This window comes from Drosophila subobscura, chromosome A (assembly GCF_008121235.1).
Source record: "Drosophila subobscura isolate 14011-0131.10 chromosome A, UCBerk_Dsub_1.0, whole genome shotgun sequence".
Classification (NCBI taxonomy): domain Eukaryota; kingdom Metazoa; phylum Arthropoda; class Insecta; order Diptera; family Drosophilidae; genus Drosophila; species Drosophila subobscura.
In genome coordinates this window covers 8,994,573-9,018,560 of record NC_048530.1, presented here as the reverse complement: position 1 = coordinate 9,018,560, position 23,988 = coordinate 8,994,573, and the positions used below count along the sequence as shown (strand labels likewise).

Below are 23,988 nucleotides of genomic sequence, written 5' to 3'. Positions count from 1 at the left end.
CATTGCTGGTGCAACAAGCTCATTCTTAATCTCCAATTTAATATCAAGTGAAGCGTTAACTCTCTAGAACTTCATGTTCCGTTTGGAGTCGTTGAAAATCAAAAGAAAATACATCACCACAAGAAACGGCACAGGTAGCTTAATGGGTCAAGGACTTTTAAGATCTCTACAAAGTCCTATTTACGTTCACGTAAATTAAACAAGGAAATGCAAGTTTTATAAGCGAAAACGAATTTCAAAGAAATCACTGCACCACAGTCACCACAGTCACAGTCAAAGAAGCAAAAGCCAACACATTGCCTTCGCGGTGCGCACTATAGTAACGCATAAGCTTAAAAAAACGGGTACTACCCAGTGAAGTATTTTGACAACGGGATCATCATTTATATTTGCGTCGAAAAATTTCCAAGATGGCTACAGTTAACGTTAACCGTAGTGTGACGGATATTTTCTATCGGTATAAAATGCCGCGTCTTCAAGCAAAGGTAGAAGGAAAAGGCAATGGCATCAAGACCGTTTTGGTTAATATGGCTGAAGTCGCACGCGCCATAGGACGACCGGCCACCTATCCTACAAAGTACTTTGGCTGTGAGCTGGGCGCCCAAACACTCTTCGATCATAAGGTGAGCAAACAATTATTCAAATTATATTTATAGTGGACGTGTATTGCGATTATATGTAGTCTAAAAAAAAGTATTTGCGATGCGAAAGCTTGTGAAGCAATGTGCATAACGCACAGAAGGAATCGTTTTGCCGACTGAGTACCGGGCTTACAAGTTGAGACGCATTTGAACGCCACTCTAATACATTACTTAGCCTTTTTGGCGGATTGTATTCTAACTAAATATGACTAATAATAAATTTTAATTTATAGAATGAACGGTTTATTGTGAATGGATCGCATGACGTGAACAAGCTTCAGGATCTGTTGGATGGCTTCATTCGAAAGTTTGTTTTGTGCCCCGAATGCGATAACCCTGAGACTAATCTGACTGTATCAGCTAAGAATCAGACAATATCGCAGTCATGCAAGGCGTGCGGCTTCCATGGTTTGCTTAAGGTGAACCACAAAGTGAACACATTTATTGTGAAAAATCCACCATCACTTAATCCAGCCGCTCAGGGTTCCTCGCTTACTGAGGGAAAACGCTCAAAGAAACAGAAACAGAAGAATGAAAACTCCGACGGCTCAATGTGCAACAACTCAATGGCCAATAACTCTGGCGGAGAGTCGGACGGCGGCAATGGTCCCAACCAGGCCAGCCAAACAGAGGCTGAAATAAGCGCTGCCATTCCGGAAAAAAATATAGCTGAGGACGATGATGATGGCTGGAGCGTCGACGTGTCTAAGGTAATATTTCTTCTAGCCAAGCTAACGAGACCAATTAGGAATTCATGTATCATTATTTATGTACCCATGTAGGAGGCCATTCGGGCGCGCTTACAAGATCTAACCGATGGTGCTAAGGGCATGACAATTTCGGAGGATTACGACAAGACCGAAAAGGAACGCATTGACATCTTCTATGAGTTGGTGAAAAACAAGCGTGACAAAAGACAGCTGGAGGATGTTGCTGTACACAAAGAGCTGCTGATCGAAGCCGAACGATTGGACATAGTTAACAAATCCCCGTTGGTTCTCGCTGAGCTCTTGTTTACTGAGAACATTATTAATGACGTTCGCAAAAACCGCATCTTGTTACTTCGCTTTACTCATAATAATCCTAAAGCACAGCGCTATTTGATTGGCGGCATCGAGCAGACTGTGGAGCTACATTCGAACACGCTTATGACTAAGGTAGCTGGGATCTTCAAAATCTTTTACGACTTGGATATTCTCGATGAAAAAGTCATTCTGGACTGGGCACAGAAAGTGAGCAAACGACATGTTTCCAAAAAAATTGCCACCGAGATACATGAGAAGGTAAAGCCGTTTGTGCAGTGGCTCAAAGATGCCGAGGAAGAAGATTCCTCCTCTGGGGACGATGACGATGCAGCTGGGGACTCTGATGTAGAGATTGAGTACGATGATCGGGCCCGCATTGAACCATTGAAGGTTGCCGTAGCCTTGGAACGTGGTGTTGCCGTTAGTAAGAAAGTCCAAGACGATGAGGAGGGGGATGAAATCGATATAGATGACATTTAGTCAACCAAAAACTATCAACAATCAATTTTTTTGAAAATGGAATCGAAATTCTTCTGTCCTTTCGAGTGGGTCGCCGTAAAAACTTTCTAGAACTACGATGTTGCTTTCCTTTGATTTACAGCGTTGCTATATACCGATTGTAAGAATTGCATTAATTATCTAGCTAAAAAAAAAGTTTATTGGGCTTAATAACATCTACATATATAGTATACACAAAATAAAAAATTCATCATCATGCAATATAAACCAATTCAAAAAGTGTGTGTTTATACATATTTTGCGTTTCCTTTTTTGGGGAAATCCTATCGTTATCCGTATAATAATGTAAAATATATTAGAAGAAGGTTTGCAGTTATCAAATTGTAATGTAATTTATAAGAATCTTTCTTGTCGCACTAGGAAAAACCAATAAAATTCAAATTGAAAATGTAATCAAAGCTCGTCTGGCTCTGTGTACACAAATCGACTTAATCAAGGGTGCCACATAAAACCACGCCAAGAAAGCATTTTCTAAAGCTCTTTGGAATGATCTAATTCCTAAACACAGGGCAGTCGCCATGCGATCGCCAAGCTCAATGATACAGTAAGCGAGAGGACTTCTAATCACCCGAAACGCCGCTACACCCGTTGGGATCGCGAAATTTTCCGGAAGAGTGCCAAACCCATCGGCGTATAAGCTCCATACCGTGGAATAAGTGCTTAAGGTACAAACTTTAACCAGAGTGACCAGAGCGAAGAAGAGGAAGATGACATTGGTGTAAAAGTAGGTTCTATTTTAGGCTGCTCAGGGTAGGGGAAATAATGTCGGCCTTGGATCGATAGGGCCGTGTCCTCATTGAGAGATCTGAGTGAATCTGACGTTGTGACCTCATTTGGCTTTTTAAAATAAGAACACTTATATTCACTTTGCTTTTAACTTTTTGATATTTTATTCGGGTTTCTTGTTTACACTTGACTTGCTTAACTTTTAGTCTAGGTTTATGTGCATCAGGAAAAGTGCAACCAGTGGCGGACCCAGAATCAAACGTCTTCCTGAAGTCCATTCGAAAATTCAATTCATGCTTCGAAATGACATCGTTCGGAGTAACAATTATTATTTGAGAATAACTATGTTTTTTTAATATTTTTATGCTATAATTTTTTGTTCGAGATCAATTTATAATTTCATTAGTATTCGATATATGAAAAAGGGGGGTTGGCAAACATATATGATAATATATATGTATAGAGAGTTCTACATGAGCGTTTCTGTCTGCTCTTGAATTCGTATTTGGAAAGTATTTGGCAAAAAGGGACAGACATACATAACTCGAAAACTCAAAGCACATGACACCAGCGAAAATATCAATATCAGTTCGATTGTACATATGTATGTATGTACATATATACACATGTGTGAAATAAGATTGTATGTATGTATGTATGCTACCATGGAGCCATCGGCTTAAGTTATGCACAAAAAAAGTAGCTTACCCCTGAACTAAATAAAATAAAGAAAAAACGAGGAGTAACATTTTGAGACGTGTTCGTATGCGTCACAAATTTTATACCCGTCAGTCAGTTACTCAGTCAGTTTATACAGTCGAAAATACATACATATGTATACATGCATGTGTGTATGTGTGTAACCTCATGATTTTTTCAAATTTTGTATTTTATTTTATATTTATTAAATTTTAAATATGATATTCTGTCAACTACATCACTTCTCACACCCACACGCCCTTTAAGCTCGCCCCCATCCGCCAGACCCGTACACTGCACGAGGCAGGGTGTGCGAGCGAGAGAGAATGAGCAAAAATAAACAAAGCTGCTAGAGGGGGTGTGGGGTAGTCACTGCAATAACATATACCCTATTTACTCTTGGAATACCGGGTTTAATAAAAACAGGTTATATCGGCTTTAGATTTTAAAACTGAATATTGTGCTTCAAAATTGAATTGCTTCCTTGAGTGCGTTGAAGACACACGATAAAAATCCTAAAACCCTATAATAGGATGTAAATAATGATGAAATTATTAAAATAGCAGTAGTCTGATGGTTTAATTTTTGAAAAGAAATTCTTTTTAATTATGCTAACGATCGGCTTATACAAAATACAGGAGAGAACGGGCAAACAGGCTAGTTTGAATTTATTTTTAGTTGTAATTTTTCTACGTACTAAATTATATATTATGATCAGAATGCTCCATTGGCTTTTTTTTTAAAAGTGTTTGCCCACTTGCAGAGCTTCGCCCTATTGCAGCTTCACTATTAAGAGATGCGCCGATTGCATTATAATCACTTGAATCATTTACTTCGCTAATACCAGATATTTTAGTTTTCTCTGTGATTCCGTGTTGAATTCCGGTTAGAAACTCATGTTCGGTTTTGGCCTGACGTAGCCAGTCGCGAAGGTCTCGGGTACGCTCCACCAAACTAGTAGAATAGTTTACGGCCCGTGGATTTTTGGAGACAATAGTATTGGCCGCCAAAGATGCACCACCCATCGAGCTGTGCAAGCGACCAGCTGTCAGATGTCGATAGGTCTCAAGGCGATCCGCAAGTGTTGGTATTGGCTGAGGCATAGGTACCGCCCCGATACCACTGCTCTCGCTGAGCCCATGGCTTGATGTTGAGTTGCTTGTTTGAAAAGGAGCAACTATAGCCGTAACGTTAGCCTGCTGACTAAGCATGTGTGCCCACTTAAGGTCGTTAGGAAATTGAATGGTCATGGTCGATAATGATTGCTGATGATGCTGTTTTTGTTGCTTTTGACCTAGCATGTCAAGAATTTCACATATCTCTTCATTGAGAACCTCGAGGTTCTGAACCCATTCAATGGATTCCTGTTGAAAGTACTCCCTGCGCTTATGAAGGTCTGCTCCACTGGCGAAATCGTTGCTGCTGAAGCCAGAACTAGAGTGCGACGAAAGATCGCTAAGCGTTGCAGCATCATCCTTGTGCTCCAGATCGGCGCCGCGATTTTCTTGCTCATACATGCGTAGCAGGCTCTGTTCCAGATGCTTTAGCCTTATAACCTTTTCACCTAACAATGCCCGTGTGCGATGGAGGTTTACTTCTATCTCAGTTAATTCTTTTTCGTCTTGGATATTCTGCTCCAGCCACTGCTTAGGGAACAAAGTGGATGTCTTGATCCGCTGTTTTATCTCGCGTTGGCGCAACCTAAAATCATTACGGTCTTTTTTCAAAGACTCTTTGGCACGACGTACCGAGTCCCGTTCCATATGTATGCGGTGCTTGAAAAACTCTAGTTCCGAGCCCACTCCAACAATAGCATGATCGTTGGAAATGTCAGTGAACGGATATCGAAGATGAAAAGTGGCATCAACGGCATGATCTGGAAACTGGTCCTCTAAATCCTCTAGTTTTCGCAGTTGGTTGCGTAAATTTTCCACAGGAGTGCACGGACGCTCCAACAGATAGTTATAATCGGAGTTAAGTCGAGAGGTTGATGCTGATTTAGAGCGTGAGAAAACCCTCTTCCGTGAACCCCCAAGATCCTTAATCTGATTGCTGTTGTTGTTCTCTTGATTGCGCTGAAACTTTGCGGCAGCAGGTGTTTCCGTGTCTGAATTTCCATTTTCGTTTAGTTTGACTGTGCCATAACCTACACAGCTTGTGGGTTGTGAGACAGGAAGATAGCGGCTACTGAAAAAGTTATTTGATAACGTTGTGTCCGACTGACTGATTGAGGTGTTGATATCATTCTGAAGCTGCCGCTGCCTGATGCATTTGGCGGTGATATTTTGATTGTTAAGCTGTGTCTTTGGAGCTTCGGTTGTTTTTTCTTTTAAGCCGACCATCACTGCCTTATCTGAGTAGGTCACCGAACGATTTTCACTATTGCCAATGGGATTGTTGGAAATAGATTGTTCCGTTTCTGAGCCAGCGGTAACGTTGCTTCTATTATTATGACTATTTTGCTGAAGGGCGAGTGCTTCGCGTCGTCGATTGCGCCGTTCTAAGGACAGCCTAACATCCGTTTTGAGTCTTACGTATTTATCTTTGAGACAACGATATTTATCCTCAAGTAAACGCTTTTCACAACGAACTTTCTCGTAGAGTCTCTCTTCGCCCTTCTCGCGAAATCGTTTATTTTCCAATTCTAGCTCATGGGCAAGCTTATCACGCATTTGTGACAGCCTGGCTGATTGCTCGCGACGAATAATCTCTTCCTCACTATGAAGGTCACGCTCCAACTCATGGAGCATATCATTGTGGTTACTCTGCAATATAGCCATTCGAGCCTTATGCTCGCTTAACATCTGAGAACGTTTGCTTTGCAGCTGAAGCTCCAGCTGGCCACGATATTTTTCTACTTGACTCTCGTATGCCTCCTCGAGTTGGTGCTGGTGCGAGGTGAGGCGCAGGTCATATTCATGTCTCAGGCTCTTAAGCTTTAACTCATGTTCGCGTTGAATTTCTTCAGCTCTATTTAAAAAGCCATCCGTGTGTTTATGAAGAGTACCGAACTTGCTATCCATTTTAAAACCTTGTTCGTTTTTTGATGCTACCAGCGCCGATTTACGCTGCAAAAGTTCTAGCTCGTGGCTGTGCTTGCGACCCAGCTCATCCAAATCAAAGGGATTGCTGCTTGCTAGATTCAAAGCGTCTTGCTCTGAATTGTTTATAATAATGTTGCGAACAAAACTAGTTTCTGACTCGGGGTCGTTGTTATCCTTGTGATGCTGTGCTGTGTCACCGTCCTTCAGTTCACAAATTGACCTACAGGACGTAACAGATGTTGAGCATGCCAAATTATGCTCCATGGGCTGATTTATAATTTCAATAGTTTGAGATTTGGGTACGGAGTTCGTTAAGCCGCTAGAGAAAATGTTTAAGCTACTCTTGCCCTCGTTTAGATCACCACCGAACAATTCATCATTACAAACATCGTTACCTTTATTCATGTTATTAACTCGTTCTTCATTACAATCGTCGTCCATCCCCGCCTTCACTTCCTCGTCGTCCGCGTTAATGGACAACTCGGTAGTCTGACATAACTTTAGCGAGTGCTCATTTTCGGGTGAGTTGCGCTTGCGCTCCTCTAAATTAAAACGAACGCTTTTTTTATCCTCAGATTCTGTAGTTGGATCGTCACGGTCCATGCAACGGTGTATATCGAACACACTTGATTCGCGAAGAATACCCTTTACGGAAGGTAGAGGAACACCTCCACCTCTATTTAATTGTTCCAAGTGTTGACGAGACTTTAGAAACATGGAACCTCCTTTATCTGAGAGCAGAAACATTCCATTGCGCAACCCCACTCCAGAGTCAGTGCTTGCACCAGTCCCACTGCTCAATGCCAGCATACTGTGAGATAGTTTAGATGCGGATAAATGCATGCTGATACTAATTGGGGAACTTGTATTGCCCTCTTCCAGTCGAGTAGTTTTTACAGGATGAAAGATTTGACCAAAATTCTTGTTGCGAGAATCCAAAAATCGATTAACACCGCCTCTAAATACACCTGTACCTGCAAAGCTGGTCGTGCGAGTAGAAACAGAATTAATCATTGCCGCCGCCTGCGTTCTACCGCTGTTAGGGGGCGAGCTGATTTCATAGAGTAATTCATCCTCACAATGCACACTACGTATACAAGAATCCAACTGGGGTACACCATCCGAATTGTTAATAATAACCATGGTTCCTTTAGGAATCACTGCTCCCGTCTTTTGACGTGCCTTCTCCACCAATTCACGATACACAGCATCCAGGGGATGATCCCACTGCGATTGTTTCGTGAACGTATTATGGTAGTAATGACTGTTTTTCTCCTCGGAGTAGCTGTAGAAGATTATAAGAAATCATTCTTAATTATTTAATGTCTGATTAAAACCATAAGCTTACCAGATTTTCCACTCCGAAGGCAGTGCGGCCATCAAACCTTCCTTAGCAAGATAAAGCAAATGCTGTTCCTTAAGAGGTTCGATCCCTATCAGTTTGGCATAATCGTGGATCTCTATAAGATAAGTTGGCATGAGTCATCAGACGTTCCTATTTAAATGCTCAAAGAATATAGGGATATGTAAGTTGTAAGAAGAATTTTTGGACCCCATACGTCATACTGTCCAAAGCTCAAGAATAGTCAATAAAAACCATTTTCCATATACTTTTAGTTCTCTAAAATACAGGGAGGTATTGGAAGAGTTTAAGAAAATATTCTAATGTATGAACCTGACTATGTATTCGATTAATTGGAAAAGTGGATGTGTTTAACGCACAAATGGAAACATTTCCGACCCCATTTAGTATATGTGTGTGAACATGTTCATGATCAGAATCAATTGCCTATTTCAGGTATTATTATTACAATATGTACATAGATACAGATTTCCAATCCGTTACAATCTACTGACTATTTGTATAGTACTGCTTTCGTTATTTAAAAAATAAGTATATGTATCTGTGTAAATAAGGATAGAAAGTAAAGTTGAATAGTTCTTACCGTCTGATGATGGTAAGCAGGCTTCGTCGAATACTTCTTCGCATATGACGGATGTAGTCGGAGACTCATATCCAGAGCGTTTTGTTTTCGAGGCAGCTTTGGTCATTGCCGTTTCAGTTTTTCGGTTTGTAGGCAGAGTTGCACTCTCGGGTTTAGACATTAATGGCGTTTCCGAGGAAATGCCCGTGTTGGTACTGGTCGTTTCCATAGTTTTTTGTATTTTGTAAATGGTTTTTAAGGCAACAAAACATACGACACGTTCATCAGTTCGAGGATGTCATTATTAATTATTCCGTCCTCAGTTGGTGTCTTAAGAATTGTATATTGTTCATGTTTCGCACAAAAATGTACATATGTATGTACATATGCATTTATGTATGTGGTGAATAATATGTACAGTTGATCCCGATAACACTCGGTGCAGATTTAAGCCATTATTGTGGCTTTTTGGTGTTTGGCCATTGTTTTCAGATCTCCTTTTTCACATTTCATGCAAAAGTAGCTGTCTAAAGAAAAAAAAATGAATGTCCAAACGAGTACCGGGTATAAAAAAAATTCAAAAACCAAACGAATATAGTATTAAATAAAAATATGTTTTAAGTTCTAAAAAAATAGTCTGAGTTTTTATTAAACATTCAACATTTAACGAAATTCTATCTGCAATGTTGTTATGTAAGTATATATGTATTATACATTATATATACATATATGTATATGTACATATGTACGAGTATATCCTGCCGGACCAGAAGAGAGCTAAGACAAATGTCAACAACTAGTCAGTTAGGAAAAACAACAACAAAAAACCAACCCTATGGGACCCTACTGGGTCAAGCAGGTGTATGTTTTTACGGTGTTTTTTTTCTTGTTGGAAAAAAAAAACTGCTGATCTACCTCAGCTGATCTACAGAGAAACGACAGATAAAAGGCAGAACGAAACTGAATATAAATGTATTATTTTTTTTCAAAATCTTCACTTGCTTTTCTTGAAATTCATCACTTAAGAACTGATTTCCTCTCGGTAACAACGTCATCACCTACACCTACACTCCTGGGACATCTTCATGTAAACATCATCAGTTTGTTGTATGGCAGGTCAGCTCTTATGTCATTGAGACATCACAATGATGCACCTTACACATCGATGCAGGGTATATATGTGTGAATGTATGCACATACATATGTAGATATTATATTATATGTACATTTACATATGCATTCATGTACATACAAATGTATGTACAAGTGTACAAATGTGGGCAGTGGCTCACATAAGTACGTATTTATTTATGTGTTTGTATGTACGTACAACTGTTTCTATGAATTTAAACTATGCGACTCAAATTGCTGTTTTACCAAATAAGAAAACTAGGACACAGAAAGCCTTCTATGGGAAACAGGAACGGAAACTCACATGGTCAGTTACTCACACATAAAGTCAAACAAGACCACTGATATTTAAAAATAATAGTCTTAAACCTGCCTATGTACATATGTACATATATATGTATGTAATTAAATTCTTAGTGCTGACTAACAAAAACTTCAGTACAAGACAACATCCTTTCCTACGCAAATGAAAATATTTAAAGGTTCACTAAAGATAATAGAACTCACTTTTTTAACGAATTCTTATTGTAGAACACACAGAAACTCACATATGAACGTGCACATATACTTCTAACGGTATTGATTTTTCACGATAAGCCCTAGTACTCAGATGAGAGAAAGGTGTCCTTTGGCAAAATCAGGGATGCTATTCGTATAAAACCGATAGCCGATAAGAAATTTCTTCTAGCAACATCTGTTCGCTAGCGGCTTTTTAGTGGTCAGCATTCAGATAAATAAAATGAATTTCCGATTAATACTAGAAAAGCAGCTTATGGATTTTCGCAAGGCCATAGCAGAACATGGAAGTGTTCTATGTACATTTCTCCCCAAAATTAGTGAAACATTCAAAATGTTGGAAAGAAATCGCTCACCGTACATACAATAATGAAATAATAATAATTATTATTGCAGTAAAATTAATGACCATTTGAAAATAATAATTTATTAATTTAAATGAATATAAGAAACATTCTGATTGTTGGACGTAGAACTTAGCATCAGGTGTTTAGGAGACGAGTATTCAAAAGAAAATTCGATAGATACTGGACAAATAACGGATGGAATTTCTTGGTTGAAATGTTGCTGTTGAAAGGTTAAAATTTGCCCTTTTTTCATTGGAAAATTAGATGGGAAGGCACAACATGGATATATGAATAAATGATATATGATTTATTTGTTCGTACTCATTATACTTATTATATTAAGCGTGTTGTTGTTCTCTAAGCTCTACATCGCTGTAAAATAATACATTCTTAACACAAAACAGTGTATCAAAACGAATGTACATGCATCTGGAACCACTATGCCCCATGTTGCTCTAAAGAAGTGCAAAACGGCTGGAAGAAAGCAATAAATGAAAACAATTTTAATCATATTCATGCATTTGAACGAATTCTTAAATTTAAGGATTTTATAATTTATTAATCTTACACTCGATACTGATTTTATCAATTTAAAAGGAGACAAATAAAATATTTATTTCATTTCTGTTCTGCAGAACCGGTCCGGTAATGCGGTGCTTTCTCAATGCATTATTGTCCTGCAAGCTCCATATCCATGTAAAAACACACTCCTGCTTCTTCCTTCTTCAAAATTTGAATTTTTAACGGATGTCATTTTGCAAGCAAACACAAAACAGTGTACCCAGGGAGCATGCACTTTGCCCACTTTGGTTATACTGGGCATCGAGCGAAAAATATGGCACTTTCTGCTTTCGCCGCTCCGCACGAAATAATTGTTGCAGATAATCGTGTTCGCTGTGCTCGCTTGCGCTTTGACTCAACGTCTTTCAGATCTTCTTTATTTGGTATGCATAGTATTAGCGACAATTTCTCACTCAATGTTATCTTGTGTGGCTTATAAGCCTGGCTTACATACTTCAATGTGAACGCAATCACGAAATATGTTCTTAGCATTAGAATGGGCTGTCTTATGGGAGTTGCTTGACCGTCTCGTGCCTGAAGCGGCATTGGATGTTCAAGAATGTCAGGGAACATGCAACATATGTATGTACATATGTATGTATCTAAACCAGTTTGCATAAGGCTAACATTCATATGCTTTCCAGGGCGCTGTGCACTGTAATACAAGTGTACATACGTGAGCTGAAGAGCAGCAGCAGCGCCTTATCCTATATGTACTTATACATATGTACATATATGCATATGCGTGACAAAATAATTCCTTTTTATTTTGTTTTTACAGTCAGTCTCTTCTGCATATTTTTTCATAATGATTTATTGTAACATTGTAAGTACCATCATAAGTTTCCAAGTAGAAATGCAAGTATATAAGGACCCTAATTCTATTAAAACAAAATGTAATATTATTGAATAGTATGTATTCTTATTGTTTGTGTAATTAAATGTACAAGGAAATTAATTATGTATGTATATTAAACTACTAATGTTTAGCATACTGTCCCAAACATTTCTTGTCTCACAATTGTATGTCTTGTAACTCAGTTTTAGCCTGCCCCAGCATTTTTATTGTTTGCGTCCGATAGGGCCGGGCAGCTTTAAAGCAATTTTGATCAGCGTTTTCTGCAGCAGTTGTAAGTGAAAGAGACGGTGCCGGCATTTGCCTTATGCGTTGCGGGCGCTGCTGCTGATATTGCTGGGTAGGATGAGTCTGACAACGACGCTGGTAGTACATTTTTGCAGTTTTAGGATGCTCAATGTTAACGAAAAACGGTTGCAAATTGCGACTGTGCTCTTCAAAAATCGCCTCCATATGTAACATACATTCCTGCAGCTGAACCTATTTACATAAAAAATAGAAAAGTTATTAATTGCTTTGCACTTCAATCTTTTCTATACAAACTTGTTCGATGCTGGTTAGGTCCGTAAGAAGGCCCAATAAAAAGTGAAGATTATGGACTGTGCGCAGATGCCATTTTAGACCACTCATTGAAGCGGCTATACTCGATGCTGCTATAGTGCTAGCTGGGTACTTTGCAAATTGATGTTCTGCGGAATAACAGTTAATATATAATATGATATACATATGTATATTATTAATAGAATTTATATTTGATTCACAACTAAGGTTATTGTTATTACCAGCTAAAAACTTATATTTGCAAACTAAGTATTATAGATATTATTTAAATTCTTATTTATGATATTATGATGAACCAACTTTTGTTGATATATTCGGCCTTTAAACATGCTTTATGACATTTTTTTTTTTCCTTTGTCAAGATTTTTTTTAGACGGTTTTTTTTGTAAGCTTTGTTTAGAGGTAGCGCTTCTTTCTTTGACATACATATGTATGTAACTTAAGAAACTTAAATCTGGTTGTAATGAACTTTGCCACTCTAAAAAGCTGATTAATGCATCTATAAAGTATTTCTAAACTCCTTGCAACTCCAGCTTACCGTCTGGGAAATAAAGCAACGAAAATACTCTATACACCGTTTTTTATTTGCTACCGTAAAATCAGTTTTAAACGAACAAACGGTGCAGCGAGCATCGGAAAAAGACCTATTGACTTACCTTTGGCTGCCATCGATATGAAGGCCTTAGCGTGTTGTCTAACTTTAGCAATGCTTATATCAGGGATGATTTTACTATTTATTGGCATTCGTATAATTAAAAGATCAAGAAAATCCAAGGGGGTCACAGATGAAAGATCCCATCCCAGTCGGCTGAGCACGTACAGTTCCCATTTCTTAAGGTTAGAGAAGAGAATACAACTGTTAAAAAAAACCATATCTTCATGTGTATTAATAGATCGAGGACAACACAACTTTAAAGTTCCCTTTTAAAAGTACATTTTCCATCTATTTACTTTGAAAGAAAGCCCCTGAGAAGTTAAATAACGTTCTGTTGCCATTTCAGTTGGCTAAGCTGATACCTTCTGACCTAATCAAGATATATTTATGAAAGAAACTTCGTTTAAAGTGAAAATCTTTCAAAATGAAGCCTGCACCACTAAGCAAACAACTGAGTTGTTTGCTTAGTGCCTGCACGAGGGCATGGTGCTACAATGCCTAAAAGCCTTACAATAAATAGTTCAAGTTGAACTTTGACTACGGTGCATATTTGCCTGTTTGCAATGCATAAAATTCTCAACTTTTTTTTTATTGGATCAATAAATAGCAGGAAAAACTTTTATTTATGTTAAACGATAGAGTGTTAGGCAGCAAACGCTATTCCAATAGAGTGGCTAAATGTGATGGCGAACTTACGAAAAGCAATAACACAAACACACGACTAACAGTCGCACAAATTAATTTGAGTTAATTTTTCTTTCCCACAATTAATAGGCATGCACTCGCGGATTAGGATAGGCTAAAGTATTGTGTTAGTCAGGGATATTTTACGAGTTATTTTGAAATACAATCCAAAATAGAAAGGAAAACACGGAGCGCAAAAGGAAAACACGCCTGGTCACTACGTAATAAAAACGAACTTTTCTTTTTTGGAAATGTTAATTTTTCAAATATTTGAATAGCTTACAATTAAATCCTCCTTGTAAATGCTGTTGTCCGTATAAACGACCAGTAATTCCACGGAGAGCGCACGACAGCTAGGTTCCCGAAGTTTTGAAGCAAGTAAAAGACAAGCAGCTGCTAAAATTTGAAGGTGCGTCTTGCGTACTGATTTAGTTGAAAGAAAGCGATCCATGTAATTCAATGCCAACAGTACGACCTCTTCCTGGCATTTCTCTTCGGCACATACCTTAATCAATAAGATTGGAAAATGTTAAATGCGTTAAAAAACCGGAAATACACACGTTTGTGTCTTATTTTAAGAATAATATTGGCAGTGATTCTTTTTTATACATTTTGCACGATAGATGTTCTTTTTTTATATTCAGAACATACTAAAAGACCATAAGGCCACAGCTTTGCATCCAGAATTCTGCAATATAACACTCTTACAAGTGTATTTCAAAATTTTAACCCACTTCTTTCGCCCCCACAAACTTCGAAATTATGTGAGATACACAATTTGGAAGCCATGAGAAAACCTAAAACGCAGTTCAGTATTCCACATTTCCACAGTTCCACATTCGAATTAGCCCACAACCAGTGGGACCATACAGCAAACGCAAGCGGGCACACGACCACCTGATCATGACAAAGGACAGGACGCAGCAGCTGTCTCTTGCAACTAAAAGCAGCCTCCTTATTTCGTACTCCTCGGGAAGCATTATCCTTAGCAACAGTCTTGTCTGTCGAGTTTACTCTGTAAATTACGTTTTCGCCACTTAATAACTTGAGAGCCGGCTTTTCGCCGACAAAAATAAGAAAAATCTGTGAAAATCAGAAATTTGTCGTTTGGTTCATTCGGAACTATTCCCCCTGGTGGTGAGGCCGAAATAGCTTGCAACAAATTCTGAACGGAATTTAAATTAAGGAAATCTCTTGGAAATACAATTAATGAATGCGTATACTAAACTGACAGATAAGCAGAAATTTATAGATCAGTTCACGCACCGGTTCTGGACCATTACTACTGGCTTGGAATTTTCTCTTAATTATTTTCCGAGCTCTAGGCAATTATTCTCAGCAAATGCATTTAATACAAAATACAGCAGGCAAGAAGATTGAATTATTGAACGGCGTCTTGTCACTAGATTACTTACTTCCATCATCCACTCAACCACAATTTTACGCATCGCCGGAGTTATATCTCTTTGAACAGTCCTAAAATATGTCTCGACTATATGTTGGTGCTTTTCCTCAGCTTTCAAGGCATTCTCCAGGCATCGATCAGATTTAAAAGTAGGGTCTCCAATAGCCGTATTGACATAATTTGAGCCGAGTGGGTCGGATTTACTCTGCCACCCTTGAAGACGAACAGCCGATGGCTCCTTGCTGCAGTTTCGAGTAATCCTTTCAACAGTGTCCTTCATACCTTTTTCTTGAAGTTGGTGTGATTGGTTTTGGGTCCTTAATGATTCGGCTGATGCGTATATATAAACAATCTCACTCCTTTTGCATGCGACGGAATTATTGGAGCTGTTGGATGGATTTGAAGCTGCGATTGTGTTTGCAACGTTACCAGCACTATCAGAAGTTATAGAGGAGCATACAGAGGAGAAATCAGTCCTGATTCTGGGCTCAGCAAGCGTTTGTTGTTGGTTAATGCGATACAATGCCGAATCTGAATCACATACAATACTTTCCGAACACAATAGATCCATGTTTTGCATTATTAAGAACCACTAATAGTTTAGTTGGTTTATTCGTTCTTTCAAATACTCATATGTATATGTGTTTAATATGAGCTCAGTTTATGAAGAATGAGGTCTGCTCTAAAAAACATAACGTGTTCACAATTATGAATTTTAATTAAGAATTAATTTTATTTAGTTTGTTCACTGTTTTAAACTACAGTATTAACATCTACAAATACAGACAACATCAAAGCTAACAAACAGTTTTCTGTTTGACGTTGAAGTAGATCACGAGTTGGGTAAAATATACACAACTTAGTCTCTAATATATTAGTATATTGTTAAAAGTTCTAGCTTATAATTTCAAATCAAATTTTAAAGCCATAATTGCACCAAATTTAAGGTGTTGTCTTTCACATTTACACGTTCTGTCCGTCATGAAAACCGATACTAGTGATGGACAATCGATAATACACCCACAGCAAATAATAGAGGGATTCCTGCAATGGAAAAGGCAGATTCGGTCTCAAGTGTGCAAGACACTAAAATTTCTGAAGAAGCGAATTGACAGGAAGATAGCGTTAGCAAGGAACAACAAGAACTTTAAGAAAAACTTCAGAGAGGGGAAAAAGTTGTTTATTCGCGCTGGAATTGTTCTAGATGTGTTCCAATTTATATCTCAATGAATAGATTCCTTCCGTTTTGAAGAACCTTTAGGGTGCAGACTTGAGCCATCAGATTCCAATAACATGGAATCAGTTGAGATTAAACAAAACCACGACTCCCATTCCTAGATAGCGACATGAACCAGGCATTCAGGAGGAGTTTTAGGTGCGTTTGTTCTGTTTTCCGACTGTTCAGCACTGTTCAGAGAGGTTTTTTCTTCTGAGATTAGGCAGCAAACCAAGTAGAATGCTGCTGGCTACTGATGTCTTTAAAGAAGGCGTAGGAGCTCTTCTCAACGTACTCCTCACCAAATTATCGAAGTCGCGGGTTTTTTAATTTGGGAGATATTATTAAAGCACCAGGAAATAAAATGCCTGTTTCTTGCCAGGGTCCAAACGCTGCTATATTTTTAGTTGCTGCTATATATTTTACCCGCCAAACCCATGCATTTCGGCTTCATGCTCGACAAAATAGGTGAAAATCAAATTCTTAAAAAACTCGTACCGCAGTATACACTCAATAAATCAACTTTGTGCAGGTGTAAACGACAATTCTGATCCATATAGAACTCTTGTCAGTGTGAATAGGATACAAATGGATGGTCGCCAGTGTGACAACGCTACAAATGTCTACCGATACTCTCGATAGTGTGTCGATAGTTGTCTATAACCATGTTTTTGCCGGCGGTCTCAGTCTACTTAAGGTTCGTTCGTAATATAACAAGAAACTCTAAACGAATTACGATGGACACGAATAAATTATATATTCGCAATTTAAAAAATACAGATGAGATAAATATTAAATTTCGTTATGTTAACAAAGAACTTAACGTGGATAGAGATTTTAGCTTCTGTCGAAAAAAGTATGAGCCGGTTTTTTTTTTTTTTTAAACTCCTCGTCCGCATTCAAAACAATGTCGAAAAAGAAATTGACAAATGTGTAAATAAACGCAGCAAACGTCGCTCAACTGCTGAGCAAATTTCAAAGGCACTACCAGAGGTGAGCTATACAAAGAAAGCCTTTCAGAGTCTTTGACATCATCTTATCATATCATTGCAGAATTTCTAGCCCAAGTTCTTGCAAAGCTTTTGATTTGAATTATGTGAAAATCACCCACATTCTGCTAATAAAACTCTGTTTGATTTTAATTCTGAAACACTCTGTGAAGATAAAAATTGAAATCTATCAGGATGAATGTAATATCAGCTCTAATGAGATGACACTGGATGAGCTCCTTCAAAATAATTTTTCTGGTGTAAAACTTCTTGTGATAGATCAAATCTTTGATTTCGTGTTAAACCAACCATGGGTAGATCTCCTGCAACTCCCAAAGTGCATGTTAGCAGGCTGCCTGATCTACCCAAATAAATTTCAAATACAGTTTGCTGCTCCTGAGCATTGCTCCGGCATTTGGTTCAAATCAACACAGGTAAACTATTTAAGATCATCTGTTCTGTTTGGTTTTAAACAATTTCAATCACATTACAGCTAGAAGCTATATCGACGAAGTGGGAGAAATGCGGCGAAGGTCTGACTTATCAGGTAGCACAAGAAGACGTTGGACACTATATGAAGTTAGCTGTTACTCCACGAAACAAAGAAGGAATAAGCGGACCTATGGCAGAAGATATCTCAAAATGTGTAGTACAGGCCTTGCCAGATGAATTGCCGTTTCAAATACGCCACCAACACACCGTGAACTTACTAAGTGAACCTAGCAGTATTCGGGTGGTTACCTATAATATATTGGCCGACTTGTATGCAGACAGCGACTACTCTCGTCAAACCCTCTTTCCCTATTGTCCACCGCAATCACTGCAAATTGACTACAGAAAACAACTCTTAATAAGAGAACTAACAGGGTACAACGCTGATTTAATTTGCCTTCAAGAAGTAGACCAAAAGATTTTCGACGTCGATTTGAAGAATGTACTGGAAATGCCACCTCACAATTTTTATGGAATGATGGCACCAAAAGGCATATGCAGTGAAGGTGTTTCAGTTTTCTTTCGTAGATCGCGTTTCGATTTGTTGGCATCTCATGTGCTGCATCTAGGCAAAAACGTACCTTCTTTGTCTATTTTCGAACCTCTTTGGAACAAAATTAAAGCCAATGAGCAACTAGCAGTACGCATTTGTAATCGATCAACAACGCTACAGGTATGTTCATTTAAATTTGTCCCTAAACTAAAAGAGTACACTAAAAATCATATTCCTTGCAGATATGTTTGCTTAAAGTTAAGGAAACGGATAAGTACGTGCTGGTGGCCAACACACATTTATATTTCCACCCGGACGCAGACCATATCCGGTTGTTGCAAATCGGGTTTGCTCTGACTTACGTAGAGCACATACACAAAGAGGCTGTGAAGGAACATAACATCACTGACCCACAAAATATTGGATTGATATTTTGTGGGGACTTTAATAGTGTTCCTGAATGCGGAATTTACAAGTTAATGACCGAGCAGTTCGTAGATAAACATTCAATTGATTGGAGCAGCAGTAGGTTCATCAAATGGTTCATTAAGAACTAATCTCTTTTAATCGTTTGATATTTGATCGTTTTCAGATCTTGAAGAAGCCGTTGTAGATGTGGAGCTTGCGCAGCCTTTTAAAATGTTCTCAGCCTGCGGGACACCTAAATTTACAAACTTCACGACTCTCTTTTCTGGTTGCTTGGATTATATTTTTTGCCAACAGGATCGCTTTCAACTACTACAAAGTGTACCATTGCCAACGGATGAACAACTAACCGCTAATACTGCTATACCCTCTATGTATTTCCCATCAGATCACATTGCTCTTATAGCCGATTTAAAGTTTACTCCCATCAGTTAGACTTTTGAAATTGTTTAATACATTGATTTGTATTTAAAACTGTTGGAGGAACTGTTTGAATTACACCATTAAACTTTTGATATATGCATTTGGTCATGTCTCTTACGTCTAAATCAATAACTTCTCAACGAATCAAGAGATATTCAAATAATAAATTGCATTTGAAAGACAAATCTTCCAGAATCTGGTCTTTACGAAAGCATGGTGCTACAATGCTAAAAACTGTACAATAAATAATACAAGTCTTACTTTGATACGGTGCATTTTTGCCTGTTCTCCTTGCATAAAATGGTTTTGTTTGAAGATATAGAAAGTTTAATAAGTTAAATCTGTTGATTAAGCGGTTTTTTACATTAGTTTACAAAACTACACCACTGAAAGGAAAGAAGGAAGCCTCTCCGACCCTATAAAGTATATGTTCTTGATTAGCATCAATAGCAGAGCCGATAAAGACCTGTCTGTCCTAAATCCAAATTTTACACCTGTGCCTTCCACCATTCTGAAGATAACATAAAACCATTCAACAGAATGGCGATATCTATTAGATTCGAGGGTTAGGATCAGATCGGACCTTTATTGTAACCACAATGATGAAATTCACTTGCAGTGGCAAAATCGCAAGGCAAAGAGCGGAGAGCAACTTTTAATAATAACATGAACAATGAACATGCTGTGAATCAATATTTGTTGTAAATAGACCAACGGTTTTATCTGTACGGCTCTGAATAATAAATTGGTTTAAAACAGTCGAGGGCTTTCGCACGGTACATGTATGGAAGTGGTTCGCGGGGCGATAGAATAATATGGAAACGTGTTTTTTTTTACATAAAATTGTTTGGCCTGGGTGTACCTCGTCAGAGAAATGCTCATTCAAAAATGCAAGCTCGTTTTCAATCAAACTAACTGCATTTTGTGCAATATTATTATCCATACTGTGGGTCTCAAAAAAGTAGACAGTCGATACTATCGATTTTGAACCGAAACAATCATAGGTCGCATAATTTTTCAACCATCGATACTATCGATAACTCTATTTATTGTGTTTAGCTACACAGAACAGAACAAACTTAACAAATTAAGGATAGCAGCTAAACAAGAACTAAGTACCCGCTAAACCAATCATGTCAGGCATAAACACCTATTCCACGTAAATTATAAACAAATAAGACATACGTATATCACTTAATGAATGGATTTTTATCTCGTCCAGGTTTGTAGCGAATCGTGGACACTTAGATGATCAGATGCAAAGGGAAAATCAGGTAAGAAATCAAAATCATCACAATCTTTAGGCCCAAGATCTGTTGGGTGTCAGGTATTATGATATTTGATTCGCTGGAATTGACTAGCTTACATAAACATCTGTGATTTGTTGACAAATGTATGTAGTATTGATTACCGCGAAAAGTTCATTGTAGATCAAATAAACGCAGAGCAAGATGTTATTAATAAAATCCAATATGCCGATTCAGAGGGCGAATTCATATTACCAATAAAGGAACACAAGGGTCTTGACAAATACATGTATAACCAAGAGGATGGTAAGTGATTTGAGCCTTCGCCTCGCTTAATCTAAATAAATATAAATGGTCTACAGATACATCATTGCGCAAGTACCTCGTCTTTGGAGTTCAATGGATTTCCCTGGTCACGGAAAACCTCCTGAGCCATCCATTTATTGTATTGCGTCGGCAGTGCCAGGTTTATAATGCTTCGAAGCGTTATCACTTACATCCATTTACGCTACTGCCAAGCATTGTCCACTTGCACCGGCGCCAGGGGCTAACGACGCTTTGGAAAGGTCTGGGCAGCTGTCTCCTGGTGCGAGGCATGGGTTTAGCCGTCGACGATGTTATCTCAAAATTGACCAGTTGGCCCAAAGACGTAAACAGTAACACAACGCTTAAGCGCTTTGGGCAACACGTTCTCCTTAAGTGGTAGGTCAACGCCATGTACATCTTTAATGTAATAATAGCAAAATTTTATTTCTTAGCATAAGCATAGCACTGGTTGTGCCTTTTCATGCCGCCTCTCTGGTGGAGACAGTACAGAGCGACATAGCGAGCGAAAAGCCTGGACTTTTTGATGTGTTCCGTGAGGGCAGTCTTCGACTTTTTTTCTGGAGCTATCCGCAAAAAGGTAGAATGCTCCCTGCCTGGGCGTTGATTGGACCTAGTGTATCGTTAGGCGTCACAAAGTATCTATTCAATTTAGTAATACGAGGCGTGTCCTCCCGCATAATGCTCCGCAAACAATCGCATATGCAAGAAAATGTTGGCTCGAAGTCTTGCGACGATACGCTAGAACATAAAAATTTGGAGATCTATGGGAATCTTATCGCCACGCTGACTACCGAAGTTATATTCTTTCCCTTTGAAACCATTTTACATAGACTCCAGCTACAAGGCACGCGTACCATAATCGACAACCTGGACAACGGCTACGCAGTGGTTCCTATTTTGACAAACTACCAAGGAGCTGTCGACTGCTATCAAACAACTATTATTTCGGAAGGATATGGCGGACTCTACAAGGGTTTTGGGGCTATGATCCTGCAATTTGCAGTACACATTGCTGTAATTAAGATGGCCAAATGGATTGTCACCCAAATCACAGAAGGGATCTCAAATCGACCACCACCATGCATTGTACAGTACTACAATCTTGACTGTGTTGCTGGAAAGTCGAGTTCAACGGCCTTATCGTCAAGTATTTCAAGTACAGAGGTGGACGCGCCCATTGAGGAAAGAATGCTTTGAAATAGTTATTAAAAATAGAGTTCTTTACAGAGTTATCTATATATATAAAATTCTTGTGTCACGGTTATTGTGGTTGAACTCCCAAACGTCTCGATTGTTATGCAATTTTTAGTGTATTTTTCTTCATATCACACCCCATTAGCATTTAACTGCGAATTTGGTGTTTTTGGATTAAGTCAGTATGCTTTGTGACATCTACATACATATACTATGTATTTATATGTACTATGTACGTATTGGCAATTCTCTGACGTCGAATGGGACGTTTGTACGCATTGCAAGCGGCAGACCGATCAAAATAAAACGGATTTCCTAAAAATTGTAAGATTGTGATACACCTCTTGACAACCTCTATAACTGGTGATAAAGACGACTTTGGGGTATCATCGCAAGGGAAAAATACGGAAGTGGTTTCCGCCGCGACTGATTCAAAATCAGATTTACGCGAACATTGATGCAACATTTTAACACGAATAAATGACAAATGTCGCCCATTCGACATTTATATAAAGTGGCTTTACTTTTACAAAAATATGATTCATATCTTTTTAAAATTTAATTAAAGTCTGTCGCGCGGTACCAAAAATTCCTTGGTTTGTAACAGTTAAAACGATGAGGAACGTTGTGAGACGCCTTTGTAGGCGTCACAACTTTTATACCCTCTTATATAAGAGATCAAAGCAGTACAAGGCCAAACAATTACAGAGACAGTTTTTAAAATGCACTCAGTTTAATACACCTTGACAACCTTCAAGAATGTAAAAAAATCAATTGCAATTTTGCCAAATTATGGGATAAATTTAATTACCATTCGAAAAAGAAACGAATATTTTTTGTCAAGAAATAATTTTTTCGCTAGAACAGGGAAATCATCATGCCATTTCCAGAGAGAAAGCCATGTACTATAACTTTTTTACACTGGACGCGTCTCCTATCGATACAGGAACAGACGCAATGATGCAGAAAATGCGTTAACATTGGCAGACGTCTGTCTTGAGAACAGCTGATGAAAGCAACAAAAGCGGAGGGCTTGTCTGCAGCCAAGCTAAAGTGTATCCTAGAACTGCAACGTCCTCGAAGCGTTTAGACACTTGTTGGGAGAAGTAGTTAGTCCTGGAAACTCAACAACACACGACTGAAGGAATATCTTAAATTTATAAATAAATAATTATAGATAAACAATTTTAATTTTAAAATTTTCTTGTGCAGAGTTTTCAGCAACAGCCTGCATTACCTCCAGCTTCTCTATTTTAAGGCCTTAGAAATGGCCTTATAAATATGCGAGTTTTATTCGAACTCCCCGAAAACCATCTATGTTCTCCTTGCATGGGCCAGGCAGTGTGTGTAAGACCCCAGGTGTCCACAAAAATATCCTACCTAATGTCACAAGCCTCATTCACTTGTTAAGTTGTTCCATGTTCAGTGGATCTGTTCCACCACTAAACTTGTGAACAAGTGAACTAGTAAGCGAACAACTGAACAAGGGGGTGAGTCACTGAACAAGTTCGGCACTACCACTACTCCAGCACATACCGAGTCAGCAAAACAGTTTCTGAAAAGTACAACAATCGATATTTTCTTCCGCAACTCTGCTCGCAGCTCAACTAAAAAACCAACTGGGCGGATATATTTCTCTCGCTCTGACTGCAGGCATATCCCATAAGGCTGTCCCTATTTTTGCAGATTGTCAGCAAGGTCTAATGTCATAGCAGCATAATGCAGTTCCTGCGATTAAACATTAGACACAACACGACACTGATATCTATTCCACAGCTGACGAAACTCACCACGCGTTAAACCCGCCCGGTAGATCCATACCATTCTCTGATTTCTGCGGATGTTATTTTTTTTTTTGCTTGGATTAACTGTCGCGCTTAAAATAG

At 38.5% G+C, this 23,988-nt stretch overlaps 5 protein-coding genes across 9 annotated transcripts; 3 read left to right on the top strand and 2 right to left on the bottom strand.

Annotated features, from left to right (window-relative positions):
- Positions 1-21: 21 nt before the first annotated feature.
- On the top strand, positions 22-2,333 carry LOC117891782 (eukaryotic translation initiation factor 5). Its single transcript, XM_034797493.1, has 3 exons — positions 22-623; positions 875-1,351; positions 1,424-2,333. The coding sequence occupies exons 1-3, from the start codon at positions 411-413 to the stop codon at positions 2,144-2,146; spliced, it is 1,413 nt and encodes a 470-aa protein (XP_034653384.1). The 5' UTR covers positions 22-410; the 3' UTR covers positions 2,147-2,333.
- A 1,482-nt stretch (positions 2,334-3,815) lies between these two features.
- On the bottom strand, positions 3,816-10,336 carry LOC117899092. The gene is made up of 4 exons (XM_034808872.1): positions 10,218-10,336; positions 8,601-9,106; positions 8,003-8,114; positions 3,816-7,939 (listed from the first exon to the last, which is right to left on the bottom strand). Exons 2-4 carry the CDS (start codon positions 8,806-8,808, stop codon positions 4,312-4,314), a joined length of 3,948 nt encoding a protein of 1,315 aa, XP_034664763.1. The 5' UTR covers positions 8,809-9,106; positions 10,218-10,336; the 3' UTR covers positions 3,816-4,311.
- A 1,698-nt stretch (positions 10,337-12,034) lies between these two features.
- On the bottom strand, positions 12,035-16,276 carry LOC117898989 (G1/S-specific cyclin-D2). Of its 3 annotated transcripts, XM_034808735.1 has the most exons (5): positions 15,306-16,275; positions 14,174-14,395; positions 13,208-13,382; positions 12,534-12,679; positions 12,035-12,470 (listed from the first exon to the last, which is right to left on the bottom strand). In XM_034808735.1, exons 1-5 carry the CDS (start codon positions 15,873-15,875, stop codon positions 12,150-12,152), a joined length of 1,434 nt encoding a protein of 477 aa, XP_034664626.1. In that variant the 5' UTR covers positions 15,876-16,275; the 3' UTR covers positions 12,035-12,149. The 3 variants fall into 3 exon arrangements, 2 of the variants coding, with proteins under 2 accessions (XP_034664626.1, XP_034664639.1); XR_004649166.1 differs by lacking the exon at positions 13,208-13,382 and having other exon boundaries at positions 12,382-12,470; XM_034808748.1 differs by lacking the exons at positions 12,035-12,470; positions 12,534-12,679 and having other exon boundaries at positions 13,375-13,407; positions 15,306-16,276.
- A 930-nt stretch (positions 16,277-17,206) lies between these two features.
- Positions 17,207-19,518, top strand: LOC117893452 (2',5'-phosphodiesterase 12). The gene is given in 6 exon segments (XM_034800075.1): positions 17,207-17,389; positions 17,391-17,504; positions 17,695-17,934; positions 17,994-18,665; positions 18,728-19,010; positions 19,078-19,518. Coding segments are annotated over 6 exon segments (1,719 nt in total). The 5' UTR covers positions 17,207-17,248; the 3' UTR covers positions 19,347-19,518.
- Positions 19,519-20,368: 850 nt separating this feature from the next.
- On the top strand, positions 20,369-22,424 carry LOC117893363 (solute carrier family 25 member 46). Of its 3 annotated transcripts, none has more exons than XM_034799974.1 (5): positions 20,369-20,493; positions 20,557-20,608; positions 20,821-20,887; positions 20,944-21,283; positions 21,340-22,424. In XM_034799974.1, the coding sequence occupies exons 1-5, from the start codon at positions 20,468-20,470 to the stop codon at positions 22,103-22,105; spliced, it is 1,251 nt and encodes a 416-aa protein (XP_034655865.1). In that variant the 5' UTR covers positions 20,369-20,467; the 3' UTR covers positions 22,106-22,424. The 3 variants fall into 3 exon arrangements, with proteins under 3 accessions (XP_034655865.1, XP_034655850.1, XP_034655857.1); XM_034799959.1 differs by having other exon boundaries at positions 20,755-20,887; XM_034799966.1 differs by having other exon boundaries at positions 20,736-20,887.
- The last annotated feature ends 1,564 nt before the right edge of the window (positions 22,425-23,988 follow it).

Coding starts and splice junctions, on each gene's coding strand:
- LOC117899092 (XM_034808872.1), bottom strand. CDS start 8,808: ATGGAAACGACCAGTACCAACACGGGCATTTCCTCGGAAACGCCATTA. Junction 8,115..8,600: donor CTGCTTACCATCATCAGACG/GTAAGAACTATT, acceptor CTTATCTTATAG/AGATCCACGATTATGCCAAA. Junction 7,940..8,002: donor CCTTCGGAGTGGAAAATCTG/GTAAGCTTATGG, acceptor AATCTTCTACAG/CTACTCCGAGGAGAAAAACA.
- LOC117898989 (XM_034808735.1), bottom strand. CDS start 15,875: ATGCAAAACATGGATCTATTGTGTTCGGAAAGTATTGTATGTGATTCA. Junction 13,383..14,173: donor TTTACAAGGAGGATTTAATT/GTAAGCTATTCA, acceptor TCTAACCTTAAG/AAATGGGAACTGTACGTGCT. Junction 12,471..12,533: donor ACCTAACCAGCATCGAACAA/GTTTGTATAGAA, acceptor TTATGTAAATAG/GTTCAGCTGCAGGAATGTAT.
- LOC117891782 (XM_034797493.1), top strand. CDS start 411: ATGGCTACAGTTAACGTTAACCGTAGTGTGACGGATATTTTCTATCGG. Junction 624..874: donor AAACACTCTTCGATCATAAG/GTGAGCAAACAA, acceptor TTTAATTTATAG/AATGAACGGTTTATTGTGAA. Junction 1,352..1,423: donor GGAGCGTCGACGTGTCTAAG/GTAATATTTCTT, acceptor GTACCCATGTAG/GAGGCCATTCGGGCGCGCTT.
- LOC117893363 (XM_034799959.1), top strand. CDS start 20,468: ATGTCAGGCATAAACACCTATTCCAC. Junction 20,609..20,754: donor AGATGCAAAGGGAAAATCAG/GTAAGAAATCAA, acceptor TACCGCGAAAAG/TTCATTGTAGATCAAATAAA. Junction 20,888..20,943: donor CATGTATAACCAAGAGGATG/GTAAGTGATTTG, acceptor AATGGTCTACAG/ATACATCATTGCGCAAGTAC.